At 45.5% G+C, this 18,134-nt stretch overlaps 1 protein-coding gene across 1 annotated transcript in view; it reads left to right on the forward strand.

Moving 5' to 3' along the window:
- Positions 1 to 14,917, forward strand: part of nup214 (nucleoporin 214) — a 48,316-nt gene extending 33,399 nt beyond the window's left edge. The window contains 5 exon segments of the mRNA XM_080529452.1: positions 1,614 to 1,769; positions 3,661 to 3,832; positions 7,549 to 7,727; positions 9,145 to 9,178; positions 14,753 to 14,917. Coding sequence (XP_080385578.1) covers positions 1,614 to 1,769; positions 3,661 to 3,832; positions 7,549 to 7,727; positions 9,145 to 9,178; positions 14,753 to 14,783 — 572 coding nt within the window. The 3' untranslated portion in view covers positions 14,784 to 14,917.
- The last annotated feature ends 3,217 nt before the right edge of the window (positions 14,918 to 18,134 follow it).

Genomic DNA, 18,134 nt, shown 5'->3' on the forward strand with positions numbered 1-18,134 from the left:
CTTTGGTCTGATAATGTCTGATGAGGCTGTGTGATGGGGACAGATATATCTCCCTCCCATTCTGGTCCTCTTTATTGATCCACACCGTTGTCAATCAGCCACTCTCTTCACACAACAGCCCAGAACAGCTGTTTTCATCTCAAAGGCTATTTGTATTTGAGCTCATTTTGTTTGCCTTCAAGTCAAACTCCCACATGGTTTGATCATGAAATGCCAAATTGAAAATTCTCTGGAAAGCACATGAGATGGTTTGAAATGTTTCTTCTTGACAGAATGTTGAATGAGAACCAAGCGGCCAATCATTTTCTCCCCGAAATGTGCAGCGAAGTAGTCACCAAGCCGATATGTATTGTGCAAAAAAAAAAAACATTCAGCTATTGATAGGTATGGTAATGGCCACTAGAGAAAAGAGCCTTACAGCGGCGTCTGGGTTTGATGTACGCCATCTGAGACCGAGGGACGTCTGGTGAAAAGAACGTCACAGGAAATCCATCTTGTGATGATGAACACCTTTATGTGAGGATCCAATTTTCAGTGACTCTCTCAGGGACTCTCACTCTCGCACCACACTAAGTGCTCCGACAGAGAGAATATATAACTGGAAAAATGAGACAATTAAAGTCACCGTACTGTACGATTTCCAGTCATTTTTTAAGAAATTCTGGATTATTTTTCTGGTATGCCGAGCATTGCTTCAGACAAACCTGGGACACCAAATCATTTATGAGCTGGGGGAAAGTAGTTAGAGAAGAAAGATGAAGAAAGAGGTAAAAAAATACTCCCAGTGGTTGGAGAAGAAAGAGGAAGATGAGAGTAGAAGCGTTGTCAGGGGTGACATGGTGGTCTGGGCCCAGCTGGTGTGACTGCAGTCTCAACGTGAAAAGCGGAGCTGTGAGCTGCTGCAGCTGATCCTGGGTTCCACTCCGATGACTAATTAAAAGAGAGATATGCTGTGATGATCAAAAGCGTGGGGAGAGGAGGTTGGGAGGGGTGGCAGCACCCTAGCAAAGTATGTCGCTGTCATGACACCCCAGGAAACGACATTCCCTGATCGTTCGTTTCAGTTATGAATATCATACGAGTGTGGCGGGAGAGAGGCGGGGGAGAATAAAAAGCCGATGGGAGAGAGAGAGAGAGAGCGAGAGCGAAGGGGGGGGCGGGGGCGGGTGAGTGAAGTTGGCTACGCTACCTGATTTTCCCAGGAACGATTTCGTTTTATTTGTATTTATTTTTTTGTAGAAACTTTAAAGTTGACAGACAGTGAGCAGGCGTAGGTGAGGAGAGAGGGCTGTGTGAGATGTCCTTCTGTGCTCTTCAGACTGCAGAGAACTGTAAGCGCGGCTTAGCTCCGATACGTCTGCCTTGTCTGCACTACTGTTCCGATGGCAGGGTTAGCCAGTTTAACAACCTGTCTTTGTGAGGAGGAGGAGGAGAACAGTGTTTCCCCAACCATGATGTACCATTGGTGGTATGTTGTTCTTAGGGGTCTCTGAGAAGAAGAAAAAACTGCCAATAAGGAAAAGGGCAGAGTTGAATCAATTTGAATTGAACTCCAGTATTTTCTTCCCATGAAAAAAATAACCTTCCCCACTGTCTGTCGTCCTGCCCTCCAGGGGCGCCCAGTCTGTTCGGGAACACCGGGGCCAAGTCGTTTGGCTTCGGAGCGCTGGCGACATTCGGCGAGCAGAAGCCCAGCGGGACCTTCAGCACCGGGGGAGGGAGCGTAGCGGCGCAGGGGTTCGGCTCCTTCTCCACCCCCGCCAAGACAGGTACGTGACGGGGCAGCGAGAGTCAGGTGATGGATGAGCCCTCCACTTACTACTGGAATGCCTGCATTTGCCCCTGGGGGTGTGCAACACAAGAACACTCGCACACAACAAATGCACATACACACACATGTATGCACGCGCACACACACACACACACACACTTTCTCTCACTCAGACACACACCACTCCACCCATCACACACACACACACACACACACTGTCATGCACACACACACACCACTTTTTCTGGACAGCCCCCCCCCTCTCTCTCCCTCAGCCAACCCCAGCAGTGGCATCTCAGAGGAGAGGAACACACTGCTCTATCTTCTGCCACAGTCGCCTTATCTCTGGGAGCCAGCGCCGCAGTTACTGCAGTAGCCTTACCTCCTCTAGCTGTGTAGCGCTAGTTCCATACTGTCCCACACACCGCTAAAGCTAGCCCAGTCACCTCCTCGCTTAAGGCTGTTATAGCCTGTAGCATCGACCATCGCTATCGCAGTCTTAGCATCAACTTGGCACAGTGATGGTAGGGCTACGTTGAAACTGAAACTAGCCATCATTTAATTAACGGAAGGCTACTTTACTGGGCCCGTACGATCCTGAATATTTGAACATATTTGGAAATGGGTATGTTTGATTAAAACTACATGACATGACTAGTAGAATCTGACTGGAAATCAACTGTTCAAGGCGGTAGTGGAGCACCTGATGTTGGTCTTGACCAGATAATGTTTTTTTTATTATGTTTTCAATACTCATTTACTGTTATTCCTTATATGTTTTTAATTTGAATCTGTTCCTTTTTCTTTCTTTTGCATTGTATTGTTCAGCACTCTGCTGGTGTCTTTGATGTTTGCCTTTTTAATCTGCTCTTTTGCGCTGCATTGTACAGTACTTGTACAGTAGAGCTGCATTCTTATGCATGAAAGGTGCTGTATAAATAAAGCTTATTATTGTATTACCTCTCATAGCTAGCAAAAGAACATAACTTCTGTGTCAATGATTCTAAAGTCATTACATAGCCAAAAGCTAGCGGCGCCACCGTCCTCCCGTACCATTGGCCCAGTTAGCACCTCCATTGGGTCCCACTTATAGCTACAGCTAGCTAGGTAGCATCTATCCCTAAACTCCAGAGGGGGTTCAGTAGTGTATTACCATCCTGGGTTGCATAGCTCCTATCATTGGCCAGGATCCAAGGAATGTAATCCTATTACATTAGCGCAATCAATTATTCACTGGGGCACAGTGATGATGGGGCTGCTAGCCAGGCTGTAATTTCAGCACTACTGTCCACTCTTTTTTCTCTTTCTTTCTTTCTTTCTCGTTCTCTCCCATCACCTCTCCCTCTCTTTTACTACTCCTCCCTGGCCCTGCTCCTCTGCCCTGAGTTGGTGGGGAACAATTGATTCCTCTCAACAACTAACCACAGTAGTGATGTGTGTGTGTGTGTGTGTGTGTGTGTGTGTATGTATGTATGTATGTATGTATGTATGTGTGTGTGTGTGTGTCTGTGTCTCTGTGTCTGTGTCTGTGTCTGTGTCTGTGTCTGTGTCTGTGTCTGTGTCTGTGTGTGTGTGTGTGTGTGTGTGTGTGTGTGTGTGTGTGTGTGTGTCAGGGTGTGTGGTTGTCTCTGAGCAGAAATGGAATCTATAGAACAGGCAATATAATGCCATGCAACTTTTCATTGGTCCTTGGAGTTTCATGGCCACCGTGGGCTACTTCCTTTCAGTCTGCACACACACACACACACACACACACACACACACACACACACACAGGGGATATTATGTATGTATGTATGTACATATAATGTACTTTTTTCATTGTTGTTTTATCAGTATCCAATCTAACCCCATGACAATTCCTCCCCCTGTCTGTGTGTGCCCACCAGGTGGATTTGGCAGTGCCCCTGTGTTCGGTAGTCCGCCAGCCTTCGGAGGGTCTCCAGCATTCGGGGGGGCAGCTGCGTTCGGCTCTGCCCCGGCCTTCACCAGCCCCATGGGCTCGACAGCGGGCAAGGTGTTCGGAGAAGGCACGGCAGCTGCCAACGTGGGAGGGTTCGGGTAAGAGATGAGACTCAAGTGGAGTTAGTGAACGTTCAGTCATTTGCTAGCATGACACCAACAACTCTACATTAGCATAAAGATGCTAACCCTTAACTTCCTCTCTGCACTATAGCACTCTAAACGATACTCAAGCATAGCTAAAAGCACTCAGTTGTCTTTCAGTGTTTCCTCCAGGAATTTTTCCATTGGTGGCGGATAGTTTTTTTTTCTTTTCGCGTGCACGCGCATGGAACGCGCACGCGCGCTCAAAACAACGAACTAATTTCAAACTAGAGGGAGGATGGCAAAAAAAAAAAAAAGCTACAAAAATCTTCCCAGAACCTGATTTGCACGACCAGCTGTCGCTGTAGGACACGTTCGATTGCAAAATTCATTTATCCTTTATGTTCCCAGTTGAGGGCGTGTAGCTGTCGTTAGTTGGCCTGCTTTTATTTAGTTATGCGTACGTTTGAGTTAGTCATCTCTAGGATTGTTGTTTGATATTAGCCTATACTTTCTCTTATCTGCATTTTGAGCAACTGTACAAGACCCAACAACACAACTCTGATACAGGACTAATGTTACCTAGCTGCTATAGCTAACCCAACCCTGCTACAAGACCCAACAACACACCTCTGATACAGGACTAATGTTACCTAGCTGCTATAGCTAACCCTGCTACAAGACCCAACAACACAACTCTGATACAGGACTAATGTTACCTAGCTGCTATAGCTAACCCTGCTACAAGACCCAACAACACAACTCTGATACAGGGCTAATGTTACCTAGCTGCTATAGCTAACCCAACCCTGCTACAAGACCCAACAACACAACTCTGATACAGGGCTAATGTTACCTAGCTGCTATAGCTAACCCTGCTACAAGACCCAACAACACAACTCTGATACAGGGCTAATGTTACCTAGCTGCTATAGACCCATTTGTACTAAACAACTACAATGTTGTATTGGACACATTTTTTTCGAACTAATCCACAGACAGCAGTCTTATTAACGGCCCGTGTGGAGGCGACCCAGCACAGTGGGGCTATACACTATCAAGCCAAGCTCTACTGTCAATATTTGCGTGTGTGTGTGTGTGTTTTTTACTTTGAACGCAATTTCAATTGCAATGTCCCACCTACATCTCCTCTGTGGAAAAATCTAATCCCGACGCAGCAGTTATTGTGCTCGGCGATTTTAATCACACCAACAGAACTTCCCAATTACAAACAACAGGTGTCATGCCCCAGCAGAGGAGCTAACATACTAGACCACTGCTACGTTACTATCAACGAGGCTTACCGTTCGTTCCCGAGGGCACCGCTGGAAAGGTCCGGCCATGCCATGCTGCTCCTCGTCCCGAATTATAGAGAGAAACTTAAATCCTGCAATACGACACCCAGCCATGCAGTTTCGTATCGCTCATAGCCACTGCTAGCTTCAGCAAAGTTTGAAGTGTCTGGGACATCTTTTTTCTTGAAAAATCCATCCATCTGTCGCTGTTTTCGTTTAATTTTTCGAAGTTATTTAACGTGATATCTTATTTGTGCACCTAGCTAGCTAGATCAGCTTTTTGTATCTTTTAGATGGTACTACCGGTGACTTTTAGCCCGTTATTTGCGAGGAGAAAACACAGGCGCCCGAGCATTTCGGAAGGCAAGACTGCTGAGCGGGGATGGTTGAGTCTGCACGGTTCTCATGCCGGTTCACATTTAGACCAATCAGGAGTAGCCCTTGTGTCACGTCGTCAACTGAATGTTGTATGTCATTAATCTGATTTTGGATCAGCGGTTAGAGAGAGATGGGCGTGGATTTAGGTGCACTTTTAGTCAACATCCATTATAGCGCTGATCTAGGATCAGATATATTTTAATCAGCTAAAATGTTCTGAGTTTTTTTTTTTGTTTTTTGTGTGTGGACTGAATCAATTCGTGGCGGAGGAAATTCATTCGTGGCGGCCCGCCACCAATAAATGCATATAGAGGAAACACTGTCTTTAGTGAACATGGTTTGAAAAATGGTTTGAAAACCTGTTGATTGAAAGTATTTGTGGTGCGATTTCCCCCCCCCCTCCTTGTTTAATCACAATATACTGAGAAATGATACTTTCACAGACGGTGTTTACTGTTCACCCCCCCCTGCAGCGTCAACCTTACTCTGAGGTAAATCCTCATTGTAAGATTATATAAGGGAGAAGATGGGATTAGTTCATCCCCCTCTCCCAGAACCTCCCCCTTCCTCTCTCCCCCCCTGCCACGTGCCTCCACGTTGGCCCAGTGGGCACCGTTGCCAAGCCCCAAACCATGGAGCCATGCAGCCCTAGATTATTCCACCCAGATAATCCCACTCCGGGGTCATACCGTCAGCAGATTAAGCTAGTCTGGTCCTCGCTATTTTCCTCCTTTTTTTTTTACTTTCTCTCTCGCTCTGTTTTTAGTTTTTTTTTCCTACGGTTGTTGGGGTTTAGTCCTGCAGGGCTGACAAATGGCATCAGGCCAAGAGGGCTTAGTGACGTTTTCATTCTCATTTGTCATGTCAGTTCATTTTTATTTGTAAGCTTTTTTCGTTTTCTCAGGAGGGAGTCTGATACTCCTACCGCTCTTTTATCTTTCTGGCCATTATTGCTTCCTGTCGTCAAAGAGAGAGACATTTAAAAGGTTGTCTGTGCGCTTGGTGGATGTTCATTGTTTTCTAGCCTCGACTTCTCAGCACCACAGGTTTTATTGAGACATTGTTCAGATAAGTGCCTTCAGCCTCTCTCCCCCTTACAGCCAATGAACGTCACCTTCTCTTGAAGAAGGGGATCTTCAATTTAGCCATGTGGCCGTGTAGAGATGAGTCTGGACCCAGCCTGACCCATCAGGGGGGGCAGGGAGGGCGGCCCTCCACAGATTGGTTCCTTTATTGGGGTCATGGGTCGCCATTTCTGTCCAGGAGTCTGCGGTCCATGTCTGTCTGTCTATCTGTCTCTGTCATTGTCTCTCCCTCTTTCTCTCTCTCTCTCTCTCTCTCTCTCTACATGTCGAACCTCATGCTCTCTCTGTCCTTTTTTGTGCTTTTTTTTGTACACTGGTCTGCAGCCATAGTGAACACTGATCTACACTGGGCTGCAGCCGTATGCGTTCCCTCTCAGCTCCCCCGACGGTGCCTCCAGTCAGATCAGAGTACCTTATTTTATTGTGATTCAAACCAAGTCTTTTAGCAGAAGGCTTAGACGAGGCGGTGCTCTGATATATTTCCAGGCCAATCTGTTTCTCTGCTTTTTTTTTAAGAGCCTTTCCTCTTTGGGTAAGAATGGTAGTGTGAGCTGTGGCAGTATGCTGGACTAGAGCTCAGTCTACGGGGCAGCTGTGGCTCAGGAGATAGAGCCGGCGTCTGAACCCTAAATTGCTCCCAAGGCGTGCCAGCGCTTTGCATGGTTTTGCCACCATTGGAGTGTGAATGGGTGAATGAGAGGCCGTTGTAAAGCGCTTTGGAATAAGGTGCTATATAAGTCCATTTACCAAGTTAGAGAGAGGGGGGGCGGGTGTTTAAAGAGACTAGAATGACTGTAAATAATACAAACCTTCCTCACTTCGCAATCATTTACGTGGGCGTTTTACTCATCGTTTCTTAGTATATTTCTTGGCAGTCAACCGTTTATGAGTCATGTCTTATTGGAGCGTACGCAATATGAAATCTGTATGTTAATCAGCATCCTGTTTCCTGTCTGTCTGTTTCCTGTGACAGTTTTGCTTCGTCCCCGAGCACCCCGTCGTTTGGAGCTCTGGCCAATCAGGGCGCTCCATCGTTTGGCGCCCTGGCCCAGCAGGGCTCTGGGTTCGGAGGACAGCAGCAGCAGCAGCAGCAACAGCAGCAGCAGCAGCAGCCCAATAGCTTCTCTGGCTTTGGACAGCCTCAAGGAGGAGGTCAGTCTCTCTCTCTCTCTCTCTCTCTCTCTCTCTCTCTCTCTCTCTCTCTCTCCACCTCTCTCTCTCTCTCTCTCTCACCACCTCTCTCTCTCTCTCACGTTCCTTCTACAGTCCTACAACCTCACACTCTCTCTCTCTTTATTTGTGCTCTATCCTTTGATCGTCAGGATAGGCCCCTCCCCTCAGGACACATGTATGCCATATAAGGCTAGGCTCCTCCTCTCAGGACACATGTATGCCATATAAGGCTAGGCCCCTCCCCTCGGGACACATGTATGCCATATAAGGCTAGGCCCCTCCCCTCACACTGATCACCTGTTGAGCTTAGCTCTAGGTTAACCTCACACTGAACTGCTACGGAGAGATGTACTTCCTCACACTGTTTTAGAGCTCAGATTAGTTTAGTAGATTATCACACTTCTCTGAGATCTAGTCTAGAACACATTTCCCCTCACACTCACACTCTCTCTCTCTCCCTGTCAGATGCTCCCCAGGCTCTCATTGATAGTTATTTACATTTCCATTTACACTTTTGCCAGTTAGCAGACACCTTTATCTAAAGCGACTTACAACAAATACATTTGTCTAAGTGAATCATCTATCCATCAATCATAGGAGGAAAAAGTAATCTATGCTCGGGCTGTCATAATGCTAGAAGAAGGAAAAATTAAGCATTAAAACATTCTTAAAACAACAATTGTTTTTTTACAGTAGAGGGGACGAAGAGTTCTCCCTCTCCTCCCCCTTTCCCCAAAACAATACTGTAGAATTATTACACCAAAACCCAGCTTTTCTGCTCCGGCAATGTCGCCCCCCCCCCCCCAACCTAATCTTGAACAAATAAACATAGCACTTTGTTTGAAGTCCTGCCAGGGAGTCTGGCTCCCAGCCCTCCCCCCCTCACCCCGAAGCATCCCAGATTAGCCCATTAGTGACTGGGTAAATAGCCTTCAGAGCGTTAGCGTGTTAGCTCCTCTGTCGCCCAGCTCTCTGTATCTCCGGTAGCGTGTGCATGGGGAATAGACCCCAACCCTGGATGGAAATTGACTTGCGTGTCTGCGTGACAGAGATAATAAAGTTGGTGCACCGCGAGGTTTTTTTTGTTTGTGTTTTTTGCCGGGTGGAATATCAGACTACCAAGGTGTTACGCAGTAGCTACCATTTTCAGTTCCATTTTCAGTAAATATATGTAGAGTATCGCAATGTATCACCATATGTGTATCACCAGTATCGCAGTAGTATGGCATTGTAGCCCATATATTGTGAGTTGTATGGTATTGTGAGGTCCTTGCCAATAGCCAGCCCTAGAAACTGTGACCCTGCTTTATCCCCACCTGTGTTGCATGGTTAGGCCTATGAAGGGATCTAGATCTAGATGGCTGATGACTGTTCTTTTCCCTTGTTTTTCTTGCAGCGTTTTCTGGCAGCGGCTTTGGTTCCACCAATCAGTGAGTATAAAGTGTGTCTGTGGGCATGTGAGTGCGTGCGTGCGTGCCAGTGTCTGTGCGTGTGTGTGTGTGTGTGTGTGTCTGCGCATGTGTTCAGTGTTTTAACACGCACACACACACACACACACACACACACACACACACACACACACACACACCTGCCTGCCTGCCTGTCTCTGGCAGCGGTGTGTGTTCAGTGCCCACTTCTGAGAATGTGAGAGGCAGTGTGACATCACAATAGGCTGTCCTGTCCCGCTCCGCCATCCCTCATCCAGACATCCTACTCTTCCACTCCTCCTTCCCATATTCCTCTCTCCTTCTACATTTCTTCCCCCCCACTCAACCCCCCAGTTCTCCAACCCCTTTCTGTCTTCTCCTCCTCCCTCTCCCCCTTTCTTTTTCCACTATGTTCTCTCCCCCTCTCTACTATCTCCCTCTCTACCCCACCCCCCCCCCTCTCTCTCCTCCCTCTGCCTCCTCTCTTTCTGCTGTCGTGTCACATGGCACATACGGCTCCCCATATCCCCCAGGGTGCATTGGGAATGTGATCTGAAGTGCTCAGGGGAGTGTGTCGACGCTACTCTCACATGGGGCCTTCACATGCTGTTAGATAAGATCCTCTCTCATTCCCTCTGTTCCGCTTCACGTCCCCATGCTCCCCTCCTCTGCTCATCTCGTCTTGCGTTTGTCTTCCTTCTCTTCCTCTTTTCCTCACCCGATTCCTCTATTCCTGTCCACCCTCCATCTCTGATCCCCCCCCCCCCCCTCCACCTCTTGTTCCTTCTCTTCCACTGCTTCCCGCCCCTACTCCTCCTCCCTCCTCTCTCCCCCAAGGCACTTCTCTTATCCCTCGTCCTTCCTCTCGTTGTCATCATCATCATCATCCCCTCCCCTTTCCCCTCAGGCACACTTTATTATTTCCCTTAGAGATTTGAAGCAACATGCTGTACCAAAATAGTCTCTGAAGGGGACCAATGATTGTATGTTTTGATATCACTTCACGAAACGAACAGTGTATGCATGTTGAAAAAACTGCACGTTGAAACACTTTGACAACAAGCAAACAAGGACCTTTCGGGTCACTAGACATCGGTGCATTATGATTTAATAAAGTCCTTTGAATACCTTTACGTGGAAGAGACCCGAACATGTTTCATGTAGAGACGGGACTGTCAGCACCTAGCAGACACAGCCAGATGTGGTTCTAGTACACCGTGTCTGCGTTGACTCTGGTCTGTTCAACGCCCGCGCCCCTGCTCCCACTTACCGTCTTCAATTCCTCTCCCCATCCTTTTCCCTTCTACATCTCCAAGTACCATCCCCTCCTGTCTTCTCTCCCCTACCCCTCTCACATCTTTCCCCTGCTTCTACTGTTCTCCCCCCCCACCCCCACCCACCCACCCAGATCGGTAGATCACGTTCCCTCCTGGACTCCCTCCTCCTCATATATCTTGAATGTCCGTCAGTCTTACCCTCCTAGATGGATCATACAGCAGTAGACCTAGTGTTGAAGTTAGGCAGGCTAATGCAGGGAGGGGTGGGGGTTGAGGGGAAGAACCAAGCAGTCCAGAATACCCTTTTTCAGCAACGTCTTTTTTTTCTCTCTCTTTCTTTTTTCTTGGTTTGTGTCCTTTTTCTTTTCCTTTTTTTTTTTTCAGATCTTCTTCTCAAACAACGTTCGCCAGTTGGAGAACCTAGTTTTTGTAGACCCCGCTGGGCCTCTGAGTGTGGTGACCAGCGACACTACTTCTCTCCAATCAAGCTCTATATGTAGACGTCACTTTAGGGGCCGGGGGGGAGGGTGGTGAGACAGTCCAAAGCTAGTGTTCAATACTGAAGGATCTCTGTCTCTGTCTAGAAGGGCTATTACAACGATGAATTAATCTGTTTTTTTGTTGTTGTTGTTGTTTTTTTAAAGCAGTAAAGTAGCTATTTATGTGGCATGTAGGAAAAGGTTTGGATCCCAGTAAATAAAGTCATCTACACTTTCTTGGCATATGTAGTTACTTGTTAGTCAGTTTTGCTTTGACTCAGTGTAACATGTTAGCTCATGTATTGATGACGACTCCAAGTCCTTTATGAAGTACTTTACAATACTACCTTCATATCTTGTGTGTTTTGGCTTTAACAGTAACAGATAGACATAGATGTTTACATTTGAACTATGTTGTTCTCTGTCATAATTCTACAGTTCTATATTTATTTGCCTTCTTACTGCACTCACTTTAGAACAGGGAAGAGTTAAGAGTTTCATTCTAAGTTCTAGGCTCTCTTAATGTTCCAAGCTTTATCAGATTACCTTAATCAGACATTTCAGATAAGATGCAGTTCTAGTCAATGTTTCTCACAACTTGTTTGTGTACCTCTTGGCTCATTAAATAGTGTAGAAATGATTATCCTACCGGACCAAAATTCCACAGTTCCTGAGACCGGCATGTAGTGGATAGAAATGTGTTTTCTTCCAGAATGTACTAAACCACACTGATGAGACAGCCCATCTTGACTGCATACAGTATAATCAACTGCGATATGATTTTCCAGAGGGGGAAAATTCCTTTTTACTACCTTCTGCTGGTTCCCCCTATTCTATAGATGTATATTTTATACATGGAAAATGGGAAATAAACTCGGCAATTCTCAATCCGTGTTTTATGTAGTCTCTTTTTTCGGAAGATGAGCCTTAATTGATCTGTTTCCGTCTGTTTGGTATTAAACATGAGAAGCCTCCAGCTATGTTTGTGTCTGCCTAGTAACACAGTAGTTTTCAGTCTTGGAGTATTTGAACCCCAGCGTCCAGAGAAGGGAAGCTATCTCTCATTAGCGAGCAGGTTAATGTGAGGTGGAGTGGAGAAAGGTAAGGCAGCAGCCCAAGGCTATGTTTAGTCATTCATCTTGAGAGACGTGCTAATTAGCGTAGCATCCTGATTGATACAGCATGCCACAGTCTTCACATAATTACCCTTCCTCCTGCTCTCTCAGTAAAGAATCCATTGGCTTTTCATTAGTAGCCATTTGCGTGAAACGGAATGTACCTCCATTTTTTAGGATTCTGTTATACCTGACTGGCTCCAATAAGGGTTAGTGATTTCCACGGTGGCCCTGTACCCCTATATCAATGTTAATGCGGATTTCTGTGTAAGACAATGCAGGAGAGAGGGACGAGTGGTCCTAGTGTCTTGGGCGCAGGGTCTGGACTTTGTAGCATGTGGCTATCGTCAGAGTACCCGTTCACAGTCATCGCCATGGAGAATGTCACTGTCACGTCGTCAGTGTTCTGTCCCCTGTGTTATCTCGCGCCCCTTCACTGGTGACGGAATCTGGAATGTTCTGTCCCGGCTGCCACCAAAGTGACTCAGGAATGTGGGGGGTCACAACAACATGTGCCCTAGGACCTAGCAGTCCTGCAGTAACGGTGGAATTCATCTCCACACGCTGGGATATGGTCACACACACACACACACACACACACACAGTGTGTCTAGGCCAGGGTGGCTAATATTAGGTTGTATAAGAGCAAACAGGCTTGATGAAGACCGGCGAGGAGAGTATTTGGCTCCAAGGTTGCTTTTTCTGCTAGCTTATCTTTCATCCAGTGTATGTTTTCATGTAAAAGAGGGGGGGGGGCATACTGTGTCAAATGTAAATCATTGTTTGAAGTAGGGAATATCTGATCTGTTTGATGTCTCGTTTAGCGATGAATTATTGATTTGGTTACTGGGGCGTTGTGGAGCGATGTGGAACACAGTGATCACAGCTAAAGAGGTTCAGCTTTAGAGGTTGTCTGTGTCCCTCCCAGCGATTGAGGCCTTCCCAACGCGTGAAGGACAGACCACTTTGTAGTGTGCCACTGCTGTGTGTAGCATCATTGTGGTGTTCCAACAATGACAACTCCCTGAGCGTAGTAACTTTTCTCTCTGTCTCTCACCCGTTCTCTCTTTCTCTCCCCCTCCCTCCCTCCTTCCCCTCCCTTCCTCTTCTTGCCGTTGCTTCACTGACAGCAGCTGTTTTGGAGAAATTCAGACAAAAATAGCCCCTCTTTGTCTGTCTATCTCTTGCTCTCTCTGTGTCTGTGTCTATCCTTCTTTATCTCTCTGTCTCCCTCCCCTCGCTCGCTCTCTCTCTCTCTCTCTCCACGGATGATGTGCATTGTTCACAGTCTCTCTCCTCTATCAGTCCTGTCCGGCCATGCTTGCTGGCTCGTCCACTGGCTGGCAGACAAGACTGTGTGTAATAGAGGAATAGGCACAACACTAGCCAATTCAGCTAGACACTGAGATGATTTAATGGTGGGCGGGGAGAGGTGGTGTTGGGGGGGCAGAGGTTGAATTATCCTGAGACCTTGTATGTATGGCAGCTATGGGGCCTGTATTAATATCTTGGCAGACGGGTGTACTGTTTTTAGGTTGTATGGGGGAGATTATTGAGCTCTGTCTTTTTTGTTGTTGTCAGGTGTCAGTGGCTCAAGAGATCAGTGACATATTACCACTCTTTCATTCCAGCAGAGTTTAGTTTGACGATCTTCAAAGCCGGTGGACTGTTTTAGCCACCGAGAGATGGGTGTCAGTCAGGGCAACAGATGATAACCACGCTTGTAAAAATACCCCTCGATCGCAGGGACCCGGACAGGCAGAGAGGTGAACACACGTCTGGTGACGGATCCGGACAGCAATCAGGACTGTAGCTCTGGATAGGGCAGCGTATCTGTATGTGACGCAACAATGTTTTGTTTGAAGAATGCATAATGTCTCCAATCTTCTGTTAGCGTGCGTGTGAGTGTGTGCGCGATTTTGTTTTGGGTGCGTCAGGGAGAGAGATGGGTAGTTGGCCCCGCTCCCAGTAGTCACGGCCTCCTGATTGGACAGTGAGGGTGAGCACAGGAATAACAGTTTCTATGCCCTCTGGGGCTCTTACACTAATTACATGCAAACATTTCGTATTTGATCGCCGTCTCTGTGTGCGCGTGCGTGCAAATGACAAAAACATTATCTAGTTTCATCTGGCCGGCTGAGCCACACGCCACACTCCAGGGGAGGAGAGGGGGGGGGGGACGGACGAGTCCTTCTCCATATTTTAATCTGTGTGTGTTGTGTTTGCCTATGAGTGTATCGATCCACCCTGTAGAGGGAGGAGGAGAGAGCAGCAGCAGCATCATTTAAATGAATCATCATTAGTGTCCCGTCATCACCGTTACTGGAAGAAAGCTGCTGTAATCTCCTTACGCTTGTTTTTTTAAAAGCCTCTCGGCTTTACTTGTGTTAGCAGAGGCAGGGTGGGTACTTCTCCTCAGAGAGGAGGTGTGTGTGTGTGTGTGGGGGGGGCAAAATAGCAAATGCCTAAGCGTACCCCTCTTTCTGTTGGTGTTGAGGTGAATTTTTTTTAAGGGTGATTTTATTTATGTATTATCATTACCCTACCAGTCATGAATGACTGTATACATTGAGTTTTCAGGTGATTCGATGGTCCTGAAGAGAGGAGAAACTGATCCATATTTTCATTGCAGACTGAGACTGGGGCTGCTGTAGTGTTGTGAGTGGGCAGACATGATTTAACTCTCTTGTTTTTCTGCTTTCCCAGAATGACTCCAAGATGGCCTGGTCTCCAATAAAATATTTCCTTTTTTTGTTTCTTTCTTTTTTGTTGAGAAAGTTGTTCATTTTTGTTTATTATGCAAGCTTGTTTTATGGTATGGTTATCTGTTTTGAAATGTCAGCTTGTTCGATCAGAGAAACATAGTCTAATAAAGCACCCAATTTGAAAAGCGTCTTTGGTTTTCTTCATGCTTTACTGTACCTTTACCGTGCTAACTTGTGATTTGGTTTCTATTAAAGGCGTAGTATTGACGTCATCAGGCCATCGTCATGGAAATGAGACCGGCAATAGCGAAGTTATGATTACTTTCCAATCCTCTATCCGCACACCTCTATCTAAAAGCAGTTTTTCTACCTGTCCTGCATACAGACTAGCCAGAGTTTCCCAATCCTGCTAGAATACCCCTGTTCTCTCGGTCAGGGTACAGAGTGAACTTCTCATATACTTGTGTATACATGTAGGTATTTCTGTCTCTTTTTGCTGACTGGAGGGGGGTACAATTACTGGATGACCAGGGAGATCTATCACGACGACTGCCAACGGCCCCTGTTCTGAGCTAGATTATTCTTCCTGCTACGACTGGTGAATTGATGATTCACTTGCTTAGTCAAATATATCGATTGTAAGTCGCTTTGGAATAAGGTGTCTGCTAAATGCCTAAAAATGTAAAAATGCAAATGGGAAAGCTCTGAAATAACTTACTACTCCCTAACCATTCAAACAAGATGGCGGCGCGCATAGACGCAGCGGCTCGAGTGGCTTCAACACTGGTGTTCTTTAGTGTTTTTAAGTACATTTGTATGTACATTTTTATTTTAGTACTTATAGGGAAAGGTTGTGTAAATAGTACCTACAGCAGGCACGACTTACTAGAAGTTGGTACGCAAAACGAGATCTGTACAGTATAGTATAGTGGATAGTGTACATAGCCTTTATTTATTTATGTAAACCAACTCCTTCCCTTCTTGGGTTTTTTTTCTTTTTTTTTTTCTTTCCTACCACCGGGGGAGCCACCCCTCCTAAATTTCGTTGTTTGGTACCTGTACTATAGCAATGACAATAAAGACCATTCATTCATTCAACCAGGGTTGTTTTGCTACGGTTGAACTTGTTTGCTGGCTCAAAGTGTCCATAGGCTAACAATGATGTTGTTATTCTGTAGTCCTGTAGATAACAATATATTAGACATCTTTTCTCCCAAATGCTCACATAATTTTTAGTAGGTCAAAAATATTGCCAACCAGCCACGTGAACTGAATTGTGTTCCACCCTCATGTATTGTATCAGTCTTTTCCTGTTACTGTCAAGTATTCGTATTTTGCAAGTGGCCAGATTTATTTAAAAATCAATGGTAGTTGAGAAATTCTTGGTGGAAGAATGACATTCCCAAGATGGAATCCCACTGTAATATTTCATAAAATGTGAATTGATTTAATGTCAAACCTCTCCTGTTGAAGACACACAAATGCAATCCCCTCTCCCCGTCTGATATATTCAGCTGCTAGAGAATCACATCAACCATCAGCAACTGGGATTCCAACTGCCTTGTATTGTGTCTGCACATTCAGTGAATGGAATGTATTATTTATGATGAATGAATTCATCAAATGGTGTTCCTCACACACATGTTCCTGCTAGAAGAAGCACTACTCTTTGGGCCCTTGCAATCCCAAAGTCTAGTAGGGGATGACAGTATGGAAGTACAGCCTCTGGAAATCCAAACACATTTCTACTGGTCGAGTAAATGGCGTAGCACACTAAGGTGCAGACTGTAACATCACAAGGTCCCTGCCTCCCTGGTTCGGTTCTGGCCATCGACATATCCTGCATTTCATTCCCCCCCCCACCCCCCTCTCTCACCAATCCTTCCTGTCAACCTACTGTCTCTATCCCAATAAAGAAAAAATAGTCATAATTATGTATGGTAATATCAAATATTATTTGGCTGCCTACCATTTAAAAAAAACATAATTGTCTACCCTTAAAGGCAAATAGGGATTGATTGTGGATGAGCTGCTTTCTGGAAGTGTGGGAAGAGTAGGGAACATGTTGGTGACGGGGAGGCCCATGTTGTAGATGTTGTCAAGTGTTACAGAGTTGACATGGGGGTGTGGAATGGGAAGAGCACACAGAGAAAGACACACTCGGTGCAGTAACGTTGCCTGTAGGTCTGCTCTGTGAGTGAACTATGTTAATACACTGTATGAAATTATTTTCCAATCCAAGAACCTGAACCACACAATAAGGTGTGTCTTAAAGCTGTTTGTATAGTTGGCCATAAAAATAAATATCTAAATTGCATAAGGTATTTACATCACCACCATTTTTCACTTAATTAAGTAAGTTGGTTTTGCTACAAGGCATCTGGAATAAGGTGTCGCCTTGCAGGGATACATTTTTGCATCATCTAGAATGCCTAGGAGCTTTCTCCAAAGCATTATTTGAAGCGGTTGATCCTGTCGTTTTACAATTGGCAGCTTAGCCAACAGAATCTCAGTACACACAATGGCCTCTGTACAGACATTCTAGTTCTACTGAAGTTCCACATGCATTATGATGTTATCGATTGGACCATTCAACCATGTGAGACACAGTTGAATATCCATAATCAATGATGGTTGCTTAACAACAGCTCACAGTGTCTGATGGTGAAAACTCTACTGGAATCAGCATGGAAGAAGGTGGAAGGATGAACACAACAACACACCAGTACCCCTTGTGTGCTTGTGTATTAAACCCTTATAACAACTGTCCCAACACACAACCCCCCAATGGAGTGAAACAATGCAGACTGGGTAATATTAACTCATGGCCCAACACAGCATATCACATCACACCTCTGCCCATTATAATCACAGAGATTACAGAACAACGCAGCCTCATCTACACTATCACATTGTGCACATAATAAGTGCATTAATAATTAACTTTAAGAGGAGGGTTACACAAGGATATGCCCTTTCACATGGTTTATAGATGCTCAATTAATTATCCACTAAACCTAGCTAATGGAGGTTGTTTTTAGTTCTTTATTTTGCATATCTGTAGACTGTCTGACACTATTCAAATACAATAGTCTAGGATCTATAAGTACTACAGAGACTAGACAGAAATATACTCAAATCCATTTCCATCAATTATATTTGGCAGAGACTTTCTGCTACATTTTCTTATAGCAAAATACATCTAATATTGATGATCATTGTAATTATCACTATGTGCAAAGATTTGTGGAGACTTATTTAGTGCAAGAAAGGTCAAATATATATATATTTTTTTTAATTTAACCAAGAGGTCCCTTGAGATTAAAATCACTTTTTCAAGGGAGACCTGGCCAAGAAAGCACATTTAAATAGAATGAATCAGA

The sequence above is a fragment of the Nansenia antarctica genome, assembly GCF_963989245.1.
Source record: "Nansenia antarctica genome assembly, chromosome: 4".
Taxonomy (NCBI): Eukaryota; Metazoa; Chordata; class Actinopteri; order Argentiniformes; family Microstomatidae; genus Nansenia; species Nansenia antarctica.